Source organism: Trichoplusia ni, chromosome 4 (assembly GCF_003590095.1).
Source record: "Trichoplusia ni isolate ovarian cell line Hi5 chromosome 4, tn1, whole genome shotgun sequence".
Classification (NCBI taxonomy): Eukaryota; Metazoa; Arthropoda; class Insecta; order Lepidoptera; family Noctuidae; genus Trichoplusia; species Trichoplusia ni.
In genome coordinates, this window is record NC_039481.1 from 283,941 (window position 1) to 309,785 (window position 25,845).

At 43.9% G+C, this 25,845-nt stretch overlaps 2 protein-coding genes across 2 annotated transcripts; one reads left to right on the forward strand and one right to left on the reverse strand.

The window, feature by feature from the left end:
• Positions 1 to 1,871: 1,871 nt before the first annotated feature.
• On the reverse strand, positions 1,872 to 10,331 carry LOC113492995 (nuclear pore complex protein Nup133). Its single transcript, XM_026870758.1, has 21 exons — positions 9,943 to 10,331; positions 9,741 to 9,859; positions 9,449 to 9,660; positions 9,085 to 9,280; positions 8,570 to 8,685; positions 8,309 to 8,477; positions 8,101 to 8,220; positions 6,638 to 6,790; positions 6,253 to 6,409; positions 6,086 to 6,173; positions 5,794 to 6,005; positions 5,567 to 5,727; positions 5,203 to 5,330; positions 4,749 to 4,955; positions 4,304 to 4,434; positions 3,846 to 4,009; positions 3,641 to 3,774; positions 3,114 to 3,560; positions 2,813 to 2,923; positions 2,611 to 2,725; positions 1,872 to 2,458 (listed from the first exon to the last, which is right to left on the reverse strand). The coding sequence occupies exons 1-21, from the start codon at positions 10,050 to 10,052 to the stop codon at positions 2,304 to 2,306; spliced, it is 3,405 nt and encodes a 1,134-aa protein (XP_026726559.1). The 5' UTR covers positions 10,053 to 10,331; the 3' UTR covers positions 1,872 to 2,303.
• A 201-nt stretch (positions 10,332 to 10,532) lies between these two features.
• On the forward strand, positions 10,533 to 23,855 carry LOC113492451 (structural maintenance of chromosomes protein 2). Its single transcript, XM_026869898.1, has 22 exons — positions 10,533 to 10,862; positions 11,180 to 11,329; positions 11,660 to 11,821; positions 13,550 to 13,660; positions 13,735 to 13,856; positions 14,153 to 14,309; positions 14,805 to 14,996; positions 15,110 to 15,245; positions 15,402 to 15,577; positions 16,788 to 16,971; positions 18,385 to 18,458; positions 18,571 to 18,717; positions 18,994 to 19,215; positions 19,293 to 19,435; positions 19,512 to 19,611; positions 19,739 to 19,851; positions 20,022 to 20,250; positions 20,441 to 20,635; positions 20,817 to 21,017; positions 21,748 to 21,963; positions 22,253 to 22,462; positions 22,710 to 23,855. Exons 1-22 carry the CDS (start codon positions 10,695 to 10,697, stop codon positions 22,818 to 22,820), a joined length of 3,519 nt encoding a protein of 1,172 aa, XP_026725699.1. The 5' UTR covers positions 10,533 to 10,694; the 3' UTR covers positions 22,821 to 23,855.
• Positions 23,856 to 25,845: the final 1,990 nt, after the last annotated feature.

Consider the following 25,845-nt stretch of genomic DNA (forward strand, 5'->3'; position numbering starts at 1 on the left):
GCACATTACACGACAAGATTCACAGTTGTTACTATGTTGTTACTACACGTATGCATATTGCTTGACTATGCATTATGCAACATTATAGACATGAAGCTGAAGAGGGCTTCGTAAAAACGACTCTTCCTCATACAAACGTTGATCCCTTACACCAAAAACAAGCTAAAAAGCTTATTTCTTACCATATCATATCATTTACATGTATCATTGTAACTGTCGTGTACTACACAGTAAGGGATCCATTTCGATCTGTAGATATGCTCACTACCCTTAGCTAATTACATCTAAATCAGTCTGACTGCACATCATCGAATGGTGAGTTATTGTTTTGCGTAGATGTTAAGGCCGACACGAGTCGCGCTGGATCACTCTACTTCATGTTTAGTTTAGCTAATATCTTTTGTTTTTACCCCACACGTGAGTTAAGGTTCTCGTACCTCCAAAAGTTACGTTAAGGTAGGAATATGACTTTGACATTTTTAACCCTCCAAAAACTATATATATGTAGTTTTCAGTATTCTCAGCTAAAAAGACCTACGGTCAAAACGTCGTTACATATTCAAGGCTAACTCTGTTACAAGGCAAGAACAAAAGATATCGCCTTTAAAACATCATCAAGAATAGAAGATCACACGGGATGGGAGCAGCACTTTATTGACCTGTGTGTAGCTAGCTGGAACCTTTAGTTCATCGGGCTCTCGGATCATAGCCACCGTAACCATTTAGACAACAACATAAGTCGGTAAAGACAATCAGAGCTTCGAAACAGCTGTTAACTATTTAATGAGTTGCTGTTGTGCTCTTACGTAACATAACAGGATAGGCACCTGTGAAACCACTAGCTGTTTGTAATTTAGACTGTTTAATACCGACTTCTGTTCCCGAGTGTACACTGGGATTATGTGATGTTCACGTTTGCTGGCACACAGTATAAGGCGCAGACGACGCGAGCGTCGATGTGTCAGCCGCACGCGGCGATAACCCAACCGTAGCAGGAATTATCTAATGTTAATACTAAACTTACTTTACTACAGTTATTATTATAATTGCCATATTTTGCCATCTGATCGAGTTTATTCGCGAATAACGTGGAGAAAAGTTTTTTTACGCATCATCTATGTATTAACCAACCGATTTCCTCAGGGACAGAAGTCTATTAAGAGAAATTAAAAATTCAATACGCAAATAGAAAAACATGGCATTAATTATTACACCTATAACATAATCTAAATCTTACTTTATACTTGGGCAAACAAATAGAATTTTAAAATTGGTAAATATGCTTCTTTAGCTAGATTTACTATAACTATTTGTATTTTATTTTTCTACTGACGAACTGTTTACTTTATTCCTAGGGATATTTGAATGCTACCCGTTTTCCTTAACAAGCTGACCACGCTAAGGGCGACTTAACGAAACATCATTTAAGTAAAACCATAATTGTATAGCTTTGGAATATTATATAAGTTATAGAGACACAGGTAAAGAGAGCCCTGACGCGCCAGTGGAGGGGTACATTCATGACGACTGAAGAATAATTAAGCGTCGTTAATGAGATGGACGTCATATCAGACGGCCCTCACCTCACACTAACAAATTCATTTGTAATACGCGCTCTGCGCAGGTCTCCTAGAGTTCTTATTACATGCGTTGACTTATACTACTAACAACGAACCGACAAGTCTTTCTAAACTTTAAATACTACTTTTATGTACCAGATGCTGCCATTTAACGATGTAGCTATGACAGTTACACCTGGGCGATATATATTAGATAGCGATAGATAGACCCAAATGATTGTTATTTCAGGCTTATATGCCTGCACTCCGAGCGCAGGCTGCCCCAATACTTCTTTCGTTTATTTCTTTCACTTGTGCCAAGATCGACCAATCTATTAAGGACGAATCCACATTAACTCGGCCGCACCATATCCGCTTCGGGATGCCTTATTGACAGGTTTTAACGTTGAAGACTATATGGTGTATTGTTTACCAGAATACTTACAACCCTTTTTTGATAATGCTGTTTTACTTCTCAGTTCACTGGATAAAAGCATTTGCGAATACCTGCAGAACTATGAGTCTAAAAAACCAAAAGCGCGGTGTGAGGCTACAAAAATGAATAAAAAATATTTGTCCGTTTATTTGTAATGTGAACGGTAGTAAGTTTTATTTATTTAACTCTTACTATACTCTGATCATATAGTGGACTGAGAAGTATTTATAATAGTAACTAATACACAACATAAAATGGATGTTTTACAACAGCGCCATAAACTTACTAACTAATATTGATACCGAGCGTTAACCCTCCACCATGGACTCGTTGCGCGTGGTGTCCACACACTCGTAGCCGTACTTTATGATGAAGTGGAACCGAGGGTCCGACACCAGCTCCGCCAGCTCCGGCGCCGTCAAGATGTCCTCCACAGGTGGCAGGAGCAGCTCCAAGTCACCACCTGGGTCATCGAGATTACAGTTCATATTCAGGTCAGTCGCAGGACAAGACAGTTCGAAATAAAATGAGGGAGAACTTTAGCTTTGCTAATTTATCAAATATTTAAGTTCGAGCAGGTTTCTCATGTGCAACGTCTGCCGTTGCTGGCCTCACCCATGACGTGCACGAGGTCGATGAGCCTGAAGAACATCTTGTCGCGCAGCTCGTCCGCCGGCTCCGACACGCGGCCCTGCGACCAGTCGTCGTGGCGGATGCACGCACACCACACCTGCGGCGAGGACACAGGTTTATCGGTACCTGGCACAAGTACAAAGGTACAAACATAACGTATTTTTAATATTTCTGGTTTATTTACCCTGAGACGTAAGTCGTCGCGAAGTTCCATATCTTCAATGAAATCGGTGAGGTCTAAGGCCTTCTTGTAATCGTATTCTGTGAGAGATTTGCTATCCGAGTCGATGTACATCTGTGGACATGGATGGTATATGTATTAAATAAATATTAAATAGGATTAGAGACTCGTGAGCGGGTGAAACAGAAGTTATCATTTTATGAAGACTGTTCGCGAGTAAAAAAAAATAGATTACTGTCAACATGATGTAGTAACAATATAATTTTAATTTCTATGTATTAACGGAAATACATGTTTTATGTACCTGCACGAGTTCCTCGGGCGGCAGCACGCGCGAGTCGTGCTGGTCCAGGCCGTGGTGGCGGCGCAGGGCGGCGGGCAGCGCCGCGTGGTGCTCCGCCAGCGCCAGCAGCCGCGCCAGCGCGGGGTCGGGGCCGGGCGCGGGGCCGGGGCCGGGCGCGGGGCCGGGGCCGGGCGCGGCCGCCTGGCACAGCGCCGCCAGCGCCGCGCCCGCGCCCAGGCGCCGCACGGAGGCGCGCTCGGCCGCGGCGGCGGCGCGCAGGGCGGCGGCGGCGCGCGCGTGCTGCCGCGCGCCCAGCGCGTGCAGCGCCAGCAGCGGCGCGCGCGCGGGCGCGGCCTCCAGCCAGGCGCGCAGGGCGGCGGGGGCCCGCGCGCCCACGCGCCGCAGCAGCGCGCCGCGCCACGCGCCCGGCCCGCTGTACAGCCGCGCGAACGTCACCGCCTCGATGCCCTGCACCGGCACCGTCCGCACGTTACCACACAATACGTAAACATCAAACATAATATAAACAATTTCAACATACTACAAACCTCGTTGGAGTACTTGTCAAAGTAAGAGAACAGCTTATCCCAATCGTTGTTGTTAACGCACATATCTATCAACAACTCGAAATCCTTGAACTTCTCAGCCAGAGCTGCCGCGCGCTCCGTTTGTCCTTCGTCAACTATTAAAAACAAAAAACAATTTTATTATTTAAAATCACACAATTTCATAACAACATGCAGAAATACTGACTGAAAGGCTGGATGGCTTCCCGACGAATTTTCTCGTACATATGCTGCGTATGAGAAGAGCTGTTGAGGTGCTCTGCATCAGTGAGAATTAAGTCGGCGAGAGAAGCCGCGGCCTCGTATACTTGCGCTCGGAGAGTGGGGTCGGGGCAGTTGTGCGCGCATTGACTGTATGAATAACAACACTATTATACTTTCTCTTAGACTGAAAGGTCTAAGGTCTTTCTCTTTTAAATTTTCATAATTGACTGTTGGCCTTTGGTTGATCGATTGATATTATAGTCAACACTAAACGTAACGTAAAAATCACATTCCTAAAGCATCAGTATTTTTTCTGACATGTTTATAAATAGCATTTATTGTGTTTAAATTTCAATTGATTAACAAATTAGATTATACAAAATTATTAAAAAAGATTGGCAAAAGTATGTATGTAAGAGTGTGTATAGCGGCGCTACATACGTGACGGCCCGCTTGTGCAGGTCGGCGAGCGCGGGCAGCAGCGCGCGCGGGCCCAGCTGCGGCGGGGGCGGGGCCGCGGCCGCGCCCGCCCACCACTGCGCGCGCGCGCTCTGCATGGCGCCCAGCACGCTCTGCCGGACACCGCGATACTAATATGTTACTGTGCAGCCCATCGAACTTATAAAAATAATGCCTATCCTTACACTGCATAATCTTATTTCGTGTTAAAATTTTAAATCAAAATCGAATTGTTTGTTATGGTCTGCGCCATCAATGTGTCACGGTTAATATGTATGCGGACTAATATTATGTACTGAGTACAACACTGTTATTACAATTTTTTAATGCAGCAGTTGCGCTTTTCCCTGATAACGATACAGGATTTCTTGACGCTCAAAAAGTGATCCTTAGTAGGTAAAGATGAATAATGTTATGTGTGACTGACGGTGAGTATGTTGAGCGTGGCGGCGGCGTGCTGCGCGGCGGCGCGGGGGTCGTGCGGCGGCGGGCGCGCGGCCGCCAGCGCGCGCAGCACGCGCCAGGCGCGCGACACGCGGCGGTAGCACGCGTCGGCCGGCGCCAGCGCGCCCGCCGCCAGCGCCGCCTCCACCTCCGGCTCCTCCGCCGCCGACGCGCTGGCGCCGCACACCACCTGCGCAGGCGACCCGTCAGCGGAGCGATACTTATATATTGGATGTATTCATACTGAATAACAATAAGACCTTAAAGATACTTCAGTAGACTTTGCCTTATTCGCGTAGCCCGATGGGACGGTAATCCGACCAGACTGGAGAGAGATCACAACCTATATCTTTACATACCATTCGAAACATGATATTTATTAGAAACTGTAATGTCTATTGCATTTAAAGCGAACGCGCCATCACAAGTTGTAGTACCTGGTAGATGGCAGCGTCGATGAGCTGCGCGTCGGCAGCCCTCTGCAGCCTGCGCAGCGCGGCGGCGGCGGCCAGCTGCTCTGCCAGCCCGCCCAGCGCACTCTCTGTGCTCTGCACGCCGCCGCCCTCTGTGCGTTAAGCGGAAGTTGACCATATATGTATTACAAATTCTAACACTACTTTATGAACATCGATCTAGAATATATGCTACTAGTTCCTACCGGGAACAAAGTAGTTGGTTCACAAATGTTTCATCGTCCAAGTAATTATACATTTTATCAAAAATTTTGAACCCACGATCCCCTCTACGGTAATTAGAAAACATCATCCCCTGAAATAGCAGGCTGTTATGTATAATAGTAACCTCTGGTGACGAGGCCCAGGCGCTGCCACAGGCCGCAGGCGCGCAGGAAGTCGCAGAACAGCGTGAAGGCGCGCTGCTTGTCCCGCAGCTGCGCGGCCACCTGCAGCGCCGCCGAGCTGCCCAGGCTGATGTTGGTGGCGCCGCCGCCGCGCTGCTTCCACCTGCGCACAGCCGCATGTCACTCTCCAGCTCAGTGCGGGCAGCCCGCAGCCAGCCGCCGCACTCACCGCGGGTCCCCGGCCGGGATGTCGTCCAGCATCTCGGTGGCTATCTTGAGCACGCTGCGGTCGAGCACGCTGTCCACGTCGCGCTCGTCGCGCTCGGCCGCGGCCGGGAACAGCTCGTCGATGATGGCGCGACACGCTACGCCGTCCCGCCGCACGTGGAACAAGAACGCCGTCTTCAGCTTGCCGCAAGCGTCCGTTGTCACCATACTCACCTAGCAAAAGAAATGTTGCAGTTATGGCATTTATGAATATCATGTATATTATGAACACGGCATCTTTGATTTGGACTTACCTCATGCGGATCAATTTCATACAGCGATAGATTTCCGTCGTACATGTCAGACGGGCACGGTGAGCCCATTGGACTTTCGCATATGGATCTGAAAACATAGTTAATCATAAGAGTCCTATCCAAACGAGCGACTATCAACCAAGCGTGGAGGGAGGAGTGGTACTGACGGCTCAGCGGCGGCGGGCTGCCCGTGTTGCGTGAGGGCCAGCACTCCGTGCTTGTGCGAGAACAGCAGCGGCAGGCCGCCGCACAGCTCGGCGCACGACAGACGGTCTCCCTCCAGCGACACGTCGATGTACTCCACCTTGTCGTTCGACACCGTCGCTGTGACAAGCATATTAAACTTATTAATTTTGGACATATTTCTTCCTCTTTTTACAAATGATGCAAGAACCTATGACATGGAATGGAAATCTTTGATAGAATCCTCATTATTCGTTCTTTAGTTTCTATTGAGATAAAACAGAAGTTCTTGTTAAATCAATCCATACATTTGTCTCTTTAGGTATAAAAATCGTATAGTAAAGAAGCATGTGAGTGTGTGGTACGTACTGGACACGATGGCGATGTACTTGGAGGTGTAGAGCAGCGCGCGGTGCGGCAGCGGCAGGAAGCGCGGCGGCTCGTCGCAGTCGCCCGCCCAGCCGCGCGCCGCCACCATCGACACCACGCGGACCGCCGCCAGGTCTTCCACGCTCAGGTGCGCTGCATAACACATGATATATCTATATCATATATCATAATATATGATATATATATCATCTATGTATATGTACTTCAAAAGCCTTAAAATACTAACCCTTCCCAGTATCTACATTCTAGAAATATGTAAATTTGTGCGAAAATACCCCGAATATTATAACACTAGAGAAACCATTCAGAATAGATATACACTTAGACATAGAAATAGGCTGAACTTACCTACATCCCGGATAAAAATGCATTCTTCTAGTCCCCTTGTCATGTCCGTAAAAATATACAATAGGCTACCAGAACAAATTAAAAATGAAACTAAACTAGATATGTTTGTTAAAAAATTAAAGAACTTTTTAATAGACAAATGTTTCTACAGTATTAATGAATATTTATATGATTAAACTTAAAAATAATATTGTAGACATACATGCATAATTATTGTAAATACATTAAAAATACAATATTTAAAGCGATAGATTAAATAATATACTGAATTTATTACTTATATATTATAATATTTATTAATTTTAATGCAATTTAATAAGCGCAATTGTTAATATAATAATATAATAAAATAGATACATAAATTAGCTTTAAAATTATGGGCATAAAATATGTAAGAAAATAAAGAAATAATAATAACAGTATTACTAGATTATTAAGTACTTATAATAGAATTTATTACTTATGTTATATCTATTCATTTTAATGTAATTTAATAAGTGCAATTTAATTAGTCACTGTTATAATATAATTAAATAGATACAAAAATAAATAAGCTTAAAAAAATATAGGCATAAAATATGTAAGTAGGTAAAAAAAAAAAAAAAGGAAAAATTAATAACAGTATTACTAAATTGAGTAACATTATAAGTATATAATAAAGCGTTCTTCCTCTCTCCTACAAATATGCTGTGCCCAACAGGGTCCATAATTGTGTCTTATATTTAACATACCAACTGTTACCTACAATGTACATTATGGAAGCAATAAATATTGAGTATTGAGTATTGAGTATATATTTTCATATGTATTCGTATTGTTTATAGTTAGCGATAGCTATATTAAGTAGTAGTTTTAATTGTTTCGTTTTCTACTGTTGTACCTATCCCAACTGTCTTTCATTATACCCAAAGGTTGACTGGTAGATAATGCCTCGCGGCATTAAGTCCGCCTTATGTACCACAATTGTACGTAAAAGATTAAATAAATAAATATATTTTGTGACACAAATATAAGTAATGACTTTAATTTTACTTGGTACCTTACTTGGAAAAAGAACATTTACGTTAACCAACCTTATAGGAAACCCCACTTACCAATAGCATATCTCATTTCTGGTGAGCGTGCGACATTGACGGTGGCTATAAGCAGTAGCAGTCCATTGTTTCCAGTTGCGCGAACATCCAAAGCCATTATCTCAAGGCTGTTAAGATCACCTGGCAGAAAAAAAATCGTGTAAATGGTGGTCAACTTAATAAGGCACAGAACCTGCTGCCACAGAAACTGCTTATCAGTAGTACACACCATGCGGCGCCAGATGCGTGCGCGCGTAGGCCTCAGTGAGCGGCCGCCGCAGCGGGTGCTCGTGCAGCTCGGCGCCGCGCCACAGCTGCAGCGCGGGCCCGCCCGACACCAGCGCGATCGTGCTCTCCGACTCGCCGCTGCCCGGCAACACCACCACGCCCACCAGTTTCTACAACAAATCATACCTAATCATCTTTCAACTGCAAGTATGCCTACAAATACAGTTTCAATTATTGTCATTGAATTAGAGAGACCACCGACCGTGTCTGCGTGCGCCGGCATAGAACCAAAGAACAACAAGGAGACACGGCGCCCGATGCCGCCGAGCCAGCCGCTGGGCGGCCGCAGCGTGCGACACGTCACTGTGGCGCGACCATCTGTTGGGAAGTTTAGCATACTTTAAATGTTTATATAACAACAAGAATATTATTGGAGTGATCATTGGTCATGTCATTAGAACTATTGCTCAATCACAGGGTCAATCCAACTAGGAAATTTTGACAGCAGCAAGCTTATTATTATATTTATTTTGCATGTAAATATGACAACAATTACAAATAATAAATAACCGAAACCAAATAACCGATTTTTTACCTTAAAACACTTAACAAGTAATAAACATTTGCAAGTTTTAAGAAATTATATAACACATAAAGCTCTAAATATAAATAACACTTGGTTATTTAAAAAGTAACAAAATGTTTAAACTCTGAAAAGGCATTTTGTTTAAAGTTTTTTCTTTGCCTTAGTCTATCTCTACAAGTTATCACTCTCACCAACTACAGTAGGGTTGAGCAGCACCACAGTGCAGGTAGTGGTGGCCAGCACCAGGCCCTCCTGTGTGTACTCGCCCAGCTTCTCACATTCTTGTCCTGCCAGCTCACATGACACATCCACATACACTCCTTCCTGCCCCACAGAAGGCCAATATCTGACCGTTCCCTCAGGAGACACACCAATACAGGATGGCATCTAAATCAAATAATATGTATTATAAATACTATTAAATTAATAGATACTTGAATATGTAACTTCATTATATTGTAATGAGTTTAACTACAAATAGTTTTAGATTAGCAATACATAGAAAATCTGATTGTGTGTAGTAGGTAACCAATATAAAAAGGGAGTATTACGTACCTGTGCTCCATCTTCATAAAACAGAACAACGAGATCTGCCTTGTGGCTTAAATCAGTTTGAGGCAGGGTGAGCTCTCTAGCGATGGTGCTAGCCGGCGCTGGAGACGACGTGGACGAGTGTGTCGGCGTGCGCGGCCACGACACGATGCGGCGACCCGACACCACCCAGCACCAGCCACAGGGGGACAGGCGCACACTCACTTCACCACTGGCTGGGACAACATTACGATAAGAATCCCTGGAGGACTAAGCAGAGTGTAGTTTTGTTAGCTATTGATATATTTTCTCTTACCAAAAGTCAGGGCTTCTGTGACCATCACAGGGAGGGGCATCCCATAAGTCTCTATTGTGGTCAAAGGAGTCTTGTACACAACATCACCAGCTTGTTCTATAGGAGAGTGCATATACTTGCTGTAGGATATAAGAAAAAAATTAACATTATTAAGAATACATCTTCATACAAGTACTAGTATATAAATAGGTTAGGTACCAACCTTTGGTTTTTCTTGGCTGACGATATACCCATGGGCCTGCGCCCTGTTATGGATTGTCGCACTCGTGGTGAAAATGGACTCCTCATAGCGCCTGTACTACTAAAATCCATTGTGAGATCTTTATGATACGAAAATTAACCGAAACAGCACAAAATAATTCAAAATGTCAAACAAAAAGATCAATATGATCTGCGTTCCGTTTAAAGAAGACGACCGAAAGGCGAAAGAGTCTTTTCAAAGTTTCAGTTATTAGTATCGAATTGAATCGATCGATCATCGAATTGTGTGGAAAAAGCAGAATAGTTTACTGTTATTTAATAAGCTTCATATTATTAGTTAATTATATGAATTTAAAAAAATAAAGGTGTATGTAGTTCGTTGTAATCTCCACTTTATCGATCCAAGTAATTATTCTGCTTTTGATTGCATCTGCTAAACATCTGAGTTATAATTATATATTTTTGCCTCCAACGGGGAGGCTGAATGTTCAATGTATTTTTTTTCAAGACTTATGCACAACATTTTTATTTAAATATGGATTGTTAGTTTTATTTAACTACCTTACATGAATGAAATGGAGTGTAATCTCTTTATTATCTTTTGACAGCTGAATACACCGTTTGTCAAAAGTTGATTTCTCAACGGTCTACGGTTGTTGCTTTGTAAAATTTAATAGGCTTTGTTTTAATTTTTGTAATATTAGTAATAATTTATGGATTTCCAAGTTTACGGATGAATCGGTGTAAGTCAAGATGCATATCAAGTCGATACTACTGGAAGGCTTCAAATCGTATGGAACCCGTGTTGAAATCACGGGATTCGACCCCAAATTCAATGCTATCACTGGACTCAACGGCACCGGGAAATCGAATATATTAGATTCGATATGTTTTGTTCTAGGAATTACCAACTTATCAAATGTAAGTGCCCACTTGTAATGTTATTGTTGATAAACAATGTCGGGGTTAGCATTTTCCCGCCAAGCTTTGTTGATTTTGCGAAGCGTTGTGCATTAAAGGCTTAGAGTATAGGCTTAGAGTATCCTATTAAGAGATATTAGTTAATGTTTAAAGTGTTTTAAGGCATATAAAAAAAAAGATTTAGTGCTAACCAAACTTGCCGCTGACATTATTATAAAATGAGACCACAAACTTTATCCAGGCTCTTATCACGCGATATGTTTATGCTTAGTATTCCTAATGCTAAAGTTGTCAACATTTATTTGCCATTACTGTAGGTCCGTGCAGGCAGTCTGCAGGAGTTGATTTACAAACATGGGCAGGCAGGAGTTACAAAGGCCACGGTCAGCATTACCTTTGACAATAGGAATAAGAGCCAGTGTCCCATTGGCTATGAAAATCAAGATGAGATTACTGTGACTAGACAAGTAAGTGGTGTATTGTTGTGTGCTTTGGCTGATTTTATATCAGTGTACATTGTACAGTTTCATTTGAACTGCTGTTACTTTTGTTATGAATTGATTACTCATATCTTTTAGTACTAGATTGTTCTGTTCAGTAGTCAAAGCTGTTGCTTATTTCATTTTCAGATTCTTACATGAACTTTTTTTGCATTATGAGTTAAATAGTATGAGAGCAATTTTTTTTTGTAATATTATTACATTCAAAATGAATGCTTCTGGTATGTATCTAAGGCTTTAAACAAATGAACCTTGAACTAGAGCTATGAATGATTACTTACATTATACATTACGTAGGTTGTGATGGGAGGCAAGAACAAGTACCTGATCAATGGAATCAATGTGCAGAACAAGAGAGTGTCGGACCTGTTCTGCTCTGTACAGCTGAATGTGAACAACCCCCACTTCCTCATCATGCAGGGGAGGATCACCAAAGTCTTGAACATGAAACCACCAGAGGTAATAAGGGAGTCAATTTGAAAAAAAAAACCATTTGAGTATTATTGTTAAAAGGAAGGTATTTTTACCTGATAACATACGGCCGCTTTCTATATTCGATCCCGAATCTAAGATTCCGATCAATCCAGATTTTACTCAATCCCTCGATTGAGCTTGAATCTGCATTTCATTAATGGATCTCGTCTCGAAATCCATCGAAAAAAAACGGATAGATCGCCCTGCTAAACGTTTTGTTATTCACATGTGCAGAAAAAGTACTTCAGCGATTATTAATGTGTAAAATGGTGACTTTTTTCTTAAAACTTTTCTATTTTATGTATAATCACTACAAAGTGCACAAAATACAAAAATAAATGATTGGGAAGTCGTAGCGGTAAAATTCTGTAATTCTACCTCAAGATTAGAAAATGATCAGTAACGGAACGTCAGTCAATCGAAAAGTTGTCAGTCAGTTTGATATTAACATAATATATTTTAAAATCGCAAGTTTATTTGTTGTTTGTGTTTCCGATGTCTCAGTTATAGAATAGAATACAGCGGCAATATTCGAGCGCGTTCAGAATAAGTTCACGCGCCATCTGTCCAAGAAACTGTATGGGGTGTATCCGTTCTACCTACTCATGGATCCCACTCTGTTTGTTCTGAGCATGGTTGGCAATGATCAACTGTATATGAGACGGGAGTTTGCACTGGTCGTCTTTTTGGTGAAGGTGATTCGTGGAGTGGAGAATCACCCGGAAGTATTGCAGCGCTTGAGCGTGTGTACCGGACCCCTTCGTGTGGCGGCGGCGAAGCCCGCACCCACACCGAGAACAAATTTGCTCGCCAAAGCACCTCTTACAAGAGCCCTCCACACCACCAACTTCTTCAAAATCAGACTGACGTGTTTATGTGTTTTTAATAATGTAATGTCTTGGAATTTTTGTTTAGTTTAAGTTCTAAGTTGTCGCATTAGGGTAAACCCTGTAATGATACTTCATGGTTTTAAATAAATAAATCAAAACGAGAATATTATAATCGTTATCTATTGATTCCAGTATTACAGATATTGGTAAAAGTGTACTTAGTACACAAAAACTATAATACCGAAAGCAAAAAAGTTTAAGCATCAGCTTATGCTCAGCAATCCAAAAGAATTACTGAGCGCTGGTCTTCAGCTTAAATCCTTGACCCCCGTTTACAAGTAAAGCACAGACAAAAAAAACAGCCACTCGATACATCACAATCACAATTACAAATTTTGAGGACAGAGTTTGTTCTTCGTCGCTGTCACTACTATCCCAGTCCGATAGCTGAGCTAATACTTCAAGATCGCTATCACTATCACTTGAAAATATTTCCATTTTCACAGATTTCTCAGTACAATCCGTAAAAAATTGGGGATCGCAATTATAGATCAAAAACGTCAAAAATCGATTTATATCCAGAAAACCAGAGATCGGTTATAGAAAACGCATAACTGTCACTTTCATACAAATACCTATCTAAAATCTCGATCCGCCCTCCCAAAGATAGATTGAAGAAAAAGATCGAGAAAACGATCCATGGATCGGTTATAGAAACACTAAAAGTTGGAAATGGATTCAAATGTCAATCTCGATCCGTAAATTAGGGATTGAGATCGAATATAGAAAGCGGCCGATAGACTTTAACAAGAAAAAAAAAAACTATAATTCTAATTAGATTTTTAACAAAACCAGTAGTATACCTAATTTGTTAAAAATTTAGATCTTGTCAATGGTGGAAGAAGCAGCAGGTACGAGAATGTATGAGTCAAAGAAACAAGCAGCTGAGAAGACTATTGAAAAGAAGGATGCTAAACTAAGAGAACTGAATGAGGTATTTACTGTTATTAGTGGAATCTGTAAGGTCTATGTGAGTTGTATAGTGTATTAAAGTATTTTTTTTTTCAGATCATTATGGAGGATATAGCACCAAAACTGCAAAAATTACAAGATGAGCGATCACAGTTCCAAGAATATCAAAAGGTGGTACGAGAGTTGGAGAACCTCACCAGACTGTATACTGCTTGGAAGTATGTTACACTTGTTTGCTATTATGTCCATACAATTATGCCAGTCCTATTGGTAATCATATTAATCTTTATGAAAATTAATAAGGCTTAAGCATCACAAGTATGAAAATCTTTAATTTTATAAAAAATCGTAGGAGATATAACTGTTTTGACACAAATGTGCAGCAAAATAATTATTTGAATTGACTTGTTCCATTTCTCAATTATCGAAAACTGACCAATTTAATTTCAATTTTCATAAACATAAAGACCTTAGAGACATTTAGCAAATAGTTTAAAGTTTTCTCTTGTTCTAGATATGTTGAGTCAAAAGAGAAAGCTGTTGAGGCGCAAGGTAAAGTGACAGAAGTACAAAATGAAGTCAAAACACTGAAGGAGAAGATTAAGGCAAATGAGAAGGAAGCAAAGGGGTTAGATAAACAAGTTAACGAGCTTAACCAACAGTTAGATCAGGTAAAACTATAAGTATGTCATCTAAGTGAGGGTGTGTCATCTAGGAAATATTTTTTGTTTAGACAAATTCATTTGCATATACATTATAGGTACTGGCACGGATCTTGAGCGCTAACCTTCACCTGTGCAGAACTGATTTTTTGGGTCCCTTTTGCGGTATGAAGTGAGGCGCGGGGCGGATAAAGTGCAGTGATTGGCCCGCAGCGCATCGCGTCATCACTCGTGATTGGTTGAAATTCGTTCTTTGCTGCAGTTGCATGCACCTCAAGACGACGAGTAGGCACAATTGATTGCCGTTTTATTTTACGATGCGCAAAGCGATCCCCACTCTTCCGCCGAGCGCTCAAGATCCGTGCCGATAACTATAGCTACAATGATAGGTATTCAATCAGATAATTTTTTTCACATGACACTATTAGATAACTGTGTAGTGAAGCCATTTAGTGAGGAGTGGGGCATCCTTTGCGTTTCGTACTGAGGCCGGTGTGTCGGCAGGAGAGCGGCAACGTGCTCCGGCAGCTGCAGGGCGAGGTGGCGCAGCTGGAGCGCGCGGAGGCGGGCGGCGCGGCGGCGCTGCGGGGCGCGCGCGACGCGCTGGCCACGCAGCAGGCGCGCGCCCGCCTGCTCGCGCGCGCCCGCGACGACGACGCGCGCGCGCTCGCCGACAAGCAGGCCGCGCTCGACCAGGTCAACACACTGTTTCTAGCTCACAACTTACTGGACTTTCAACGCCCTTGCGTTCGGGAGAAAGCACTTGATGATTGAGCCATAATAGGCTGAAAATCCGCTTTTTTAACTAGGTTGAGTCCACATTCGAGGGACTCCGTGAAGCCAGTGAGACCAGCGAAGCAGCTCTGGCAGAGGCTCAGCAGAGGTTTCTCGTTGCCAGTACCGGCCAGGAGGGCGCGTCTGAGTCGCTACAAGACCAACTCATGGGTACGTCAAAATATTACATAAATTTTGTTTGACAAGTTTGCCCCGTTTATCCTGCGAACAGGGAGTGTGTTGCCTCAGAGAAATACGTCCGATGCTCTCCCGTCCTGAATACTGCATGTTATCAGAAGGACTCCTAATATTCATTTTATTATGTAGCGGCAAAACAAGAGGCTTCGGAAGCATCCACGCGTATAACTCAGAGTACTATGGAGAAGAAGCATGCGGAGGATCGACTTCGTACGCTGGAGAGAGACTTCGCTAGCAGCAGTGAGCAGTTCCAGCGGGACCAGGCCAAAATTAACAGGCAACAGGCGCAGCTGGATCAGTTGCTGGTATTTATTATGTTGATGATAGTTTTTTCTTCTTAACTCTAATGCTACGGTCACAAGCGCACCGTGCAGCCCGGCGGGCTGCCTGGCGGGCTGCGCGGCTTGCAGCCCGCCCGGGCCGGCGGACGGTCAAGCTGTTCACAGGCACGCCGTCGTGTCAGTCAGTGCCAGTATGGCGAGCAGTGAGGATCTCAGTGTTGTTGCTGCCACATCCTTTGGCTTAGCTTATTTTTATATTTATTGGAAAAAGAATCCAAATTAAGAACTTGTTCCTGGTAATATTCCAGGAACGTCAAAATTGTCTCGTTTGACAATTCATGTTGTAATCTTTCTTAGCAACGTTGAATAAAGATCTACTCGTCGCGAAAGCGCGGGAGAGACTGACTGCCCGCGCTCGTAATCCGTCACCGGGCGCCCGCACATTCACGGGCTCAGGCGTACCGTTTACACGCATGTGAATGTGCACGTTGAATGAAGAGTTGAAGCCACTCGTGTGAACCTACCATAAGAATAAATAGGCTGAATGTGTTATGCGTGTCATAGTAGGAGTGCAGTTGATATACTGATGTGCTTTTTGTGTCATGTTGTCTGGAACTATTTTGTTTTTGATGTATGATTTTTTGTGTGAAAGTATGGCTGGAAAGTATAGCGCTCCCTCCTAGTGTACAGCGAGGAGCCGCAGAGCGCGCTGGTGTCGCGCTGTAGTAGTTGTATAGCTGCAGAGCATGTGTGTGTCAGGCGGAGCGCTCCCGCGTGGTGTACAGCGAGGAGCGGCAGAGCGCGCTGGTGTCGCGCTGTAGTAGTTGTATAGCTGCAGAGCATGTGTGTGTCAGGCGGAGCGCTCCCGCGTGGTGTACAGCGAGGAGCGGCAGAGCGCGCTGGTGTCGCGCTGTAGTAGTTGTATAGCTGCAGAGCATGTGTGTGTCAGGCGGAGCGCTCCCGCGTGGTGTACAGCGAGGAGCGGCAGAGCGCGCTGGTGTCGCGCTGTAGTAGTTGTATAGCTGCAGAGCATGTGTGTGTCAGGCGGAGCGCTCCCGCGTGGTGTACAGCGAGGAGCGGCAGAGCGCGCTGGTGTCGCGCTGTAGTAGTTGTATAGCTGCAGAGCATGTGTGTGTCAGGCGGAGCGCTCCCGCGTGGTGTACAGCGAGGAGCGGCAGAGCGCGCTGGTGTCGCGCTGTAGTAGTTGTATAGCTGCAGAGCATGTGTGTGTCAGGCGGAGCGCTCCCGCGTGGTGTACAGCGAGGAGCGGCAGAGCGCGCTGGTGTCGCGGCAGCGCTCCCTGGCGGCGCAGGTTCGCGGTCGCCGTGACGAGGCGGAGCGTCTCGCTGCGCGCCTGCAGCGGTGCAACTTCAACTACACGGCACCGCAACCTAACTTCGACCACAGCAAGGTCTACGGTCAGTATTCATTTATTTTATAGAAACTTTTTTTAGAATTCCTAGACTTTATGCGGTAAAAAAATATGTTCAGAACGCCCCAGGACCTGGCAGATCCTCTATTGCCCTTTTGTTAGAGCGCACGGAAACACGGATTTTACTATAATACCCTCAACATGTTTATTATAGAGTACCTTGAGCAATTCAAGTCCCCTAAATCACGAACTAATTCGTTTCTAGGTATATGGCAGCTTTCTCTAGTGAGATATTTAAATAGACTTTCTTTCTATTGTGCGTTACAATAGAGCATTTGGTTTATGTTTGAACGCATCAAAGCCAATCAAGGCGGCTGAGGTCTGATTGAGTAAATTTTAGTGCCTTAAAGATATTCATGTCGTCAACAAAACAAGCCTTCAGTTATGAAAACAGGTTTCGATGCATTCACATGTTGAAGAACAGAGGTCCCATCAGTGAGCCTTGTGGAATACCACTAGAAATAGGAACCCAGCTTCACACGTATTTTTTATTACAACCGCCTGGGTTCTGTTGTTGATGTAGGAGGAGAACCGTCTTAGCAAGTTGCCCCTTATCCCCGCGTACAGGAGCTTTTCCAATAAGATATTATGACTGACCCGATCGAAAGCTTTACTATAGTCTATATCCACTAGTTAATCGGTATACATGTTTATCGCCAAATGATCGTTAAGTAAAACCAGATGAAACGGTCAAATGTCCTCTGAGTTAGCCATGCTTGTTTCCATTCATGTTCCTCGATTTAACCTCCGTGAACCGTAGCCATCGTAATCCTTTCGGTCATTCCCGCTGCCATGGCAGAGGCATCAGCCCTAACAGGCTCCACAAAGAGCACGCCAGGGTGCATTTGGCTAAGCAGCTTCTTGTAGCAGAAAATAAATAAATAAATAAATAAATATTCCACAACTTTCACACAACGCCATCTAGTCTCAAACTAAGCAGAGCTTGTATTATGAGTACTAGACAACTGATAAACATACTTATATATTTCTAAATACATACATAATATAGATAAATTACACCCAGACACAGAACAAATGATCGTGCTCATCACACAAACATTTGTCCTGATCGTGCTCATCACACAAACATTTGTCCTGGGTGGGAATCGAACCCACGACCTCCGGTATAGCAATCAGGGTCACTAACCACTAGACCAACAGGCCAGTCCAGGCCAAAATATTTGATTATAGACAATTCTCTCAAATACCTTTGAGATTACACACAGCTCAGCTTATTGTGAACTGGACAGTTGTTTGAAAAAGGACAAAAAAAATAGAAAGAGACCTCTTTGCAAATGCAGCAATGTTTAAGCCTCCTAATGTTACACATTTATCAGGTATATTGCTTAAAAAGGCGTAATTATTTTTGAAAAAATAAATAGCATCATTATTCTTTTAGGTACGATTTGCAGATTGATAAACGTAAATGATCCAGTTTACTGCACTGCTTTGGAAACTGCTGCTGGCGGCAGGGTAAGTTTGACAATACACTCTAATATAAAAAAAAAAAAAACTTAAGGATTACATACATAAAAAGACTAAGATTACTTCCAATGCTGGACATTAAAACACGCGTCGATTCCAGCTGTACAACGTGGTAGTGGACACGGACGTGACCAGCAAGCTGCTGCTGCAGCGCGGCCAGCTGCAGACGCGCACCACCATCATCCCGCTCAACAAGATCTCCGGACACGTCATCGACCGACAGACTGTCGAGCTAGCGCAGCAGATTGTTAGTATATACACTATGTAGTACAGATATAATGCAATATGAATTCAGTCTTGATTTTGACACTCTTGGATTTAGTCCTTTTTTTAATTAATGGTTGCCGTTTTTTATTTTATTTTGAACTTTAATACGCTCGTAAATATTACAGCTGAAGCGCACTTACGCAGTTCGAATGTATTCTGTAAGTGTATGAACTCTGCTCTCTGTAACTGGCTTAGCTAAGCGTTGTTGGACGCTCGAGCGACCTGGGTCAGTCCGACATTTAGTGTTGTCGCGCAGGGCGGCGGGCCGGAGAACGTGCAGCTGGCGCTGGACCTGGTGTCGTTCCCGCGGCGCGTGCAGGCCGCCATGGCGTGGGTGTTCGGCGGCACGCTGGTGTGCCGCGACCTGGACACGGCCAAGCGCGTCACGTTCCACCCGCGCGTGCGCCGCCGCTGCGTCACGCTGGACGGCGACGTGTTCGAGCCCTCCGGCACGCTGGCCGGCGGCGCCCGGCAGCAGGTACTCGCCGCTAGCTGTGTTGGGTTGGCTAGCTCTACAAATATATCACTTGTAAAACCCATCATTTAATGTTATAGGGAGGATCCATGCTTGTCCAATTGCAAGAGCTGAAAGATTTAGAAGAAACATTAAAGTCAGACGAGCTTCAGCTATCGCAAATGACCGCCGAACTTACCTCGTTGCAGCAAGCTGCAGAAAAGTATAACACCTTAAATCAAAGGTACGTACAAGAAAAAACCGAGTATATGATTTTGGAAATCTGTCTGACGAATTACACACAAATCATATTGTTGTAGATACGAAATGATGTCCCACGAGCTCGCCGTGGTGAAGGCGCGGCTGGCCACCACCTCACACGCGCAGACACACGCTGAGATAGAAGCGCTCAGGGAGGAGGTATTCCTGGACTTTACATTTTTCTTATCTTTGCCATGTCATAGATCGCTAACACCCTATTTAAAAAGATTTTTCTTTGCAATATATTTCGGTGACTTGTATGTATATGTGTAATAATTTTTCATAGGTGGCAGCTTTGAATGAAGCTGTAGAAAGGGACAGGGCCACACAGAAAGAGACAGCCGCCCGCGCGAGGGAACTCGAAGCTAAAGTTAAAGATATAAAGGGGCATAGAGAGAGGTACATAGTCTTAAACTTCTTTTACGTTAGTATCTACGAAATAAATGGGATTTCTTGGGTTACACGATTATAATGCTAAAATATAACGATTGATCTGGAGATCGATAACACATTAAAAAAAGCAATGTGTACTTGTACCATGGTAACCCATTATATTTTTTAATATCCAGAGAGTTCAAAAAAGCTGAAGAAGCTTTAAATAAGGCTAAGAGAGAGGCGGAGCACCACGGCGGGCTGTGGCGGCAGCGCTCGCAGGAGCTGCAGACGCTGCGCCTCGAGGTGGGCGAGCTGCAGGCCGCCGTGCAGGCCGCCGCGCAGCAGCTGCAGGACACGCAGGCCGCCGCCGCAGACCTGCGCGCCGCGCTGGCCGCCGCGCAGGCCGCCCACCACGCCGCCGCCGTGAGCACTGCACACTGCACACACACTGCACGACCCGCCACCCCACCGCAACAGCTTGTGTGGTGATGGGGGCCGGGCTCGAGCTTTAGGAAATATTCTCATTCATGGACTAGTGCCATAGTATAGATTTGAATCGAACTAATTAAATTTTATTAATAATTCATCTCAGTTTCTAAACTTTCTGTAACAGGAAGCTGTAAAAGAAATGCAAGCTCGCATCAAGCTGCAGAAAGAGGAGATAGCGAGTCGTAACAGCGACATCGCAAGGCTCGTACAGAAGAAGGAACAGCTGAGCAAGCAAAACGGGGAAATAGAGTTAAAGATCAAGGAGCTTGACCTCAAGATTAAAGAGTTGACGGTTGAGGCCGCTGAGTGCCAGAAAAAGGTGAGCTGATTTATGATTTCAAAATACATATAAATGCGTATGATAAATTCGTGGCATCGTCAATTGCATACATTAAGAGTCAAAATTGTCATAAGCAAAGTGTTTCTGGAGCACATGTGATATTTGTAGTGACGGAGATTGAACATGGCGGGTTTGAAGGCGTGTTTTTTTTTGCGTGTAGATTGTAGCGATGGAAGAAGAGCACTCATGGATCCCGGCGGAGCGCGAGTTCTTCGGCGCCCCCGGAGGAGTGTACGACTTCGAGGCGCGACAGGCCAGCGTGGCGGGCGCGCGCCTGCAGCAGCTGCGCGAGCGCCGCGACCGCCTCGCGCGCGGACTCAACGCGCGCGCGCACACGCTGCTCGGCAAGGAGGAGGAACAGGTGCGAGGCTGTACCCTAGTGTAGGCGCAGCGCCCCTGCTGTAGGGCAAATCCCTCGGTGCCAAGCAATGAGGCGTCCAGCGGAAAACCAGTCCTGACCACTCCACACCTATAACTCGACCTGTCATTGACATCCATGCGTCATCCAATATGTGCTTTGATTACGACTAGATAAAAATCAATTCCTTGTTTCCTTTTCCAATAAAATCGAAGGCCTGCATTCAAGCGCATTGAGGCAGGTCTCTAGGACCTTGGTTTGTAGGTTATGTAAGTAAGTTCGATTACGTTTTCAACATTCACGTAACAACTCTTTATTTCTCCTTTCATAGCTTTTTAACACTGCCCTTGTTCAGACGCTAACTGCACGTTTTTGAGTTGTGTTATAGTAGGTATTTATGATTACTATATTAAGGAGCTTTCAATTATAAGGTAACGCAATTTTGAAGATTGGGCTCTAAAATCATAAAATACATAGTTTTTCTGTAAAACGTGTTGTAAAATTTTACATTTTCCCCGTAAAACATAGACGAAAAGGATTGCGGTTTTCCAAGATCCTAATTCCTAGTCTAAACATCCCCTGCCACCTCCCCTGTAAATTGCGTTACGTAATACTTGAACGCTCGCTAATATGTTACTGATATCTTACATAAGAGGTCGCTGTGTTGCTACGGCCTGTATCAGGTGCGCCTATAGATGTTTCAGATCATAATATTAAAAAAAGATTTCCACAGTACGCAGATGTCTTGCGAAAAAAGCAGATCGTAGAAAACGACAGAGCGAAGTTAGTGGAAGTCATGGCGGAACTGGATGAGAAGAAGAAGAAGACTTTAGTGACAGCCTGCGAGCAGGTCAACAGGGACTTCGGGTCCATCTTCAGCACTCTGCTGCCGGGGGCGCAGGCCAAGCTCAAGCCGCCCGACGGACTCACTGTGCTCGACGGACTTGAGGTACGCGTACACTTGTGTCTGAGTCAGTCGCGGTTGACTCGTCCAGGTGACAGGCTTAGACATGATATCGGATGCAACTGAATAAAGAATTGTGAGAACCAAAGTAATTTAGTAGCAGCGGAAGATAGACCTCGATGGTGTGCAATTGGGGAGGCCAATGGACCTGATGATGATGAAGCAATTTCATGATCATGCCGTCATTTCAAGTTTCCGGTCCTAGATATGAGCCATTTTTGGTGCACAAATCTAAAAGTAACATATACATAGTGTATGATGTGTTTGGATGCAGGTGAAGGTGGGCTTCAACAACACGTGGAAGGAGTCCCTGGGCGAGCTGTCGGGCGGGCAGCGGTCGCTGGTGGCGCTGTCGCTGGTCCTGGCGATGTTGCTGTTCAAGCCGGCGCCGCTCTACATCCTGGACGAGGTGGACGCCGCGCTCGACCTGTCACACACGCAGAACATCGGACAGATGCTCAAGGAACACTTCAAGCACTCGCAGGTACACACAGGGACAGGGGGACAACACTGTACTGGTAGCCAAGCCATGGACCACTTCGTAACACAAACGTAATTGTAGTCCGTAAAAAGGTTGTTCTGAGTCTATGTGTCTTGATACATGTGATTGAATCTCTGTGAAACTCCTTATAATAAAACATGGATACAAATCGTTTCCATGGTAATTTTATCATATGTAGCAAACATTTGTTATTTTGATCTTATAATTGAATAAATATTTTCTTTTACAGTTTATAATAGTGTCTTTAAAAGACGGTATGTTCAACAACGCTAACGTGCTGTTCCGGACGCGGTTCGTCGACGGAATGTCCAGCGTACAACGCACTGTCAACTCACGCTGAGAATCTCCGCCCCAGTCAACATTAAATATAACTTTCTGTACAAATAAAGATCAAATTCGCCAACGAAACACCCGGTATCAAGTCCCATGTCGTTAAATGTGGAAGCCCAACCGTAAGATTTTAGCACATTATATTTCTTATGACGCCCGCAAATGTCCATAAAGTGTCTTTCTCCTTATAGATCTGTACGTTAAAACACGTTGTTTATGACTTATTTGTCGTCAGTGTTTGCACTAGGACCTCTAAACATAATGATGTAAATATTAAAATAAGGTACATGGTTAAGTATTTTCATAAGGAATTGAACTAATGTGGCCGAAGGTGGCTGTCCAAGACTTCAAAAAATGTATTGCACTGGTTGCCTTGCAAGACTGAATATGATTCGAAAAGGTTCTAAAATGGAGAATAAGAAAACTTATTTTGTGGTGTCGAGCGTGATATTAACTTAAAAAAAACTTTGTGAAACTGTAAGTGCTCAGTTAGGAATACGATGGATGCAGAGCCTGTTGCAGGCCACACCAGTTGTGTAAAGTACAATAAACAATAACTTTTATGTTCACAAGGTATTACTATTAGAATTATCATTTATTTGAAAAACATTTGGGTTGTTCTATTTAGATAGTGACAGAAAACTATCGCAATGCAACACAGTACGGTTTAAAATATCGAGGTTTGTTGATTAACCATGAAGCAAAGGGATAACGACATATCAAAATGTAATTTACAATTATATGTTAGCGTATCAAGCGCAGTCACAATATGTAGTATACGATTACTATTACCGATTTCGTACATACGTATTTCTGTTAGCACTAGAATTGAAAATAGCACGATAACACAAATCTGTTAAGATTATCACTAGCAATCTAAAAATTTTGGCGGGAAATGCCTTATTACAACCAAATAATATAGTATAAGTTGTGTGTTTATGTAGATCATTTTGATGTTTCGGTGTTTGCATATTAATGTCCAATGTACAGTTAATATTGCAAGTAATAACATAAATATGATATGAAATAAAGACTTACTGTCGTACCTTAAATGTTTCATTGAAAAAAGTCATGTGTGTAAGCATACCTGCCTATTCACCTACATAGATCATCATCATTCCTCTGCCCTTATACCTGTTGCCCGCGACTTCGTCCACGTGGTTAGAATTTTCCCCGTTTTTTCCGCATTTTCCATTGTATCTTTGCTCCTATTATTCGCAGCGTGATGTTATATAGCTTATAGTCTTCCTTGATAAAAGATCTATTCAACACAAAAAATATTTTTTCAATTCGAAACAGTAGTTCCTGAGATTAGCGCGTTCAAACAAACAAACAAACTCTTCAGCTTTATATGTATAGAATATTTGGGGTCGGCGCAACATGTCTTCTTCTATACCTTTTTATCTGACGTCATCTCACAAGAAACACACTGCAGCCATATCGTCTTTTACACAATCCATTCATCGTTTCTTGGTCGTCCTCTTCCGCAATATTTACCTACATAGATATTTAATTAATTGTCAACTACATGAGGCAAATCACTAAGATCGTTTGTATGATGTTTTCGTGACGTCGATTGATGAAAAAATTCGAATGCATTAAGTTTTGACCCGTAAATTACTTTTAACAGTTTTTTCGGTTTTAATCATCTGCTCAGATCATTCATTCATCATTAAAGTCCTATGTCCCCTAGATGGGGCAGAGGGCGTCCACAGAGGTTCTCCATCTCGATCTGTCTTGAGCTTCATGCTTCATCTCGCTCCACGTCATACCGATGCTCGCCGCTTCAGCCATTACAGTGCGACGCCAGGTTTGACGAGGACGGCCACGCTTCCTCTTCCCTTGAGGATTCCAATCCAAGGCTTGCTTGGGAATGTGGTCGGGATCCCTTCGGAGTGTGTGGCCAATCCAACCCCATTTGCGGCGTTTAATCTGCCGATCAATGGGGCTTTCGCGGCATTTCTCCAACAGTTCTGAGTTGGAGATGGTCTCGGGCCAGTAAATTCCGAGAATGCGGCGCAAACATCGGTTGACGAAGACCTGGATTTGGCGTGAGATGTCTTTTGTGACCTTCCACGTCTCGCACCCGTAAAGCAGTACGGCTTTGACATTGGACCCGAAGATTTTGAGCTTGATCCTTCGGGTCAGTTTTCGTGACTGCCAAACAGGTCTCAACTGCGCGAAAGTAGCTCGGGCTTTGGCGATCCGTGAGGCGATGTCCTCCTCACATCCCCCCGTTTCCGACACGACGCTCCCGAGGTAAGTAAATTGGTGGACGCGTTCCACCACCTCTGTGCCAATCAGCAACGGTGAGTTGTTCTTCACATCAGATCGCATTTCTTTGGTTTTCCGGGTATTTATCTTCAATCCTGTCTTTGCTGCTTCCTGCCGTAGATCGTCTAACTTTGCTTGCATGTCGGCGTGGGTGTGACTCAGCAGGCAGAGATCGTCGGCATAGTCCAAATCCTCTTAGATATTGGATAATCCCCATTCTATCCCGCGGCGCCGTTTATCTGTGATGCGAAGCATTATCCCGTCAAGGACGACCAGGAAAAGAAGAGGCGATAGGAGGCAGCCTTGGCGGACACCTGCATGCACTGTAATGTCCTCCGAAATGAGGCCGTCGTGAGTAACTCTGCAGGAATATTTTCTATAAATACTCTCCAACAAGCGCACAATCTTCGGAGGCACCCCGATGTTCAGTAGACGAGACCAGATGCTTGACCACTTCAGCGTATCAAAGGCTTTTTCGAAGTCAACAAATGTGAGATAAATCTCTCTCTGCCATTCTGATGCCTGTTCTAGTGTGATACGCAGAGTGTTGATCTGGTCTGTACAAGAGCGATTTGACCGGAAACCAGCCTGCTCCCTGCGGAGGAGAGGATCTACAGCCTTTAGCAACCTGCCCAGGATGATCTTGCAGAAAACTTTGGCGGGGATTGAGAGCAATGTAATACCTCTCCAGTTGTCACACTCACTAAGATCTCCTTTCTTTGGTACTGTTATAATAACACCTTTGTTCCAATCATCCGGGA

Excerpts from the sequence above, each read along its gene's own strand:
- LOC113492995 (XM_026870758.1), bottom strand. The coding sequence starts at position 10,052 with ATGGATTTTAGTAGTACAGGCGCTATGAGGAGTCCATTTTCACCACGA. Across the intron at positions 9,661-9,740 it reads CACAGAAGCCCTGACTTTTG|CCAGTGGTGAAGTGAGTGTG; the intron begins GTAAGAGAAAAT and ends ATGTTGTCCCAG. Across the intron at positions 5,331-5,566 it reads CCTGGGCCTCGTCACCAGAG|AGGGCGGCGGCGTGCAGAGC; the intron begins GTTACTATTATA and ends CTTAACGCACAG.
- LOC113492451 (XM_026869898.1), top strand. The coding sequence starts at position 10,695 with ATGCATATCAAGTCGATACTACTGGAAGGCTTCAAATCGTATGGAACC. Across the intron at positions 15,578-16,787 it reads CGCAGCTGGATCAGTTGCTG|GCGGAGCGCTCCCGCGTGGT; the intron begins GTATTTATTATG and ends TGTGTGTGTCAG. Across the intron at positions 21,018-21,747 it reads TCGGCAAGGAGGAGGAACAG|TACGCAGATGTCTTGCGAAA; the intron begins GTGCGAGGCTGT and ends AGATTTCCACAG.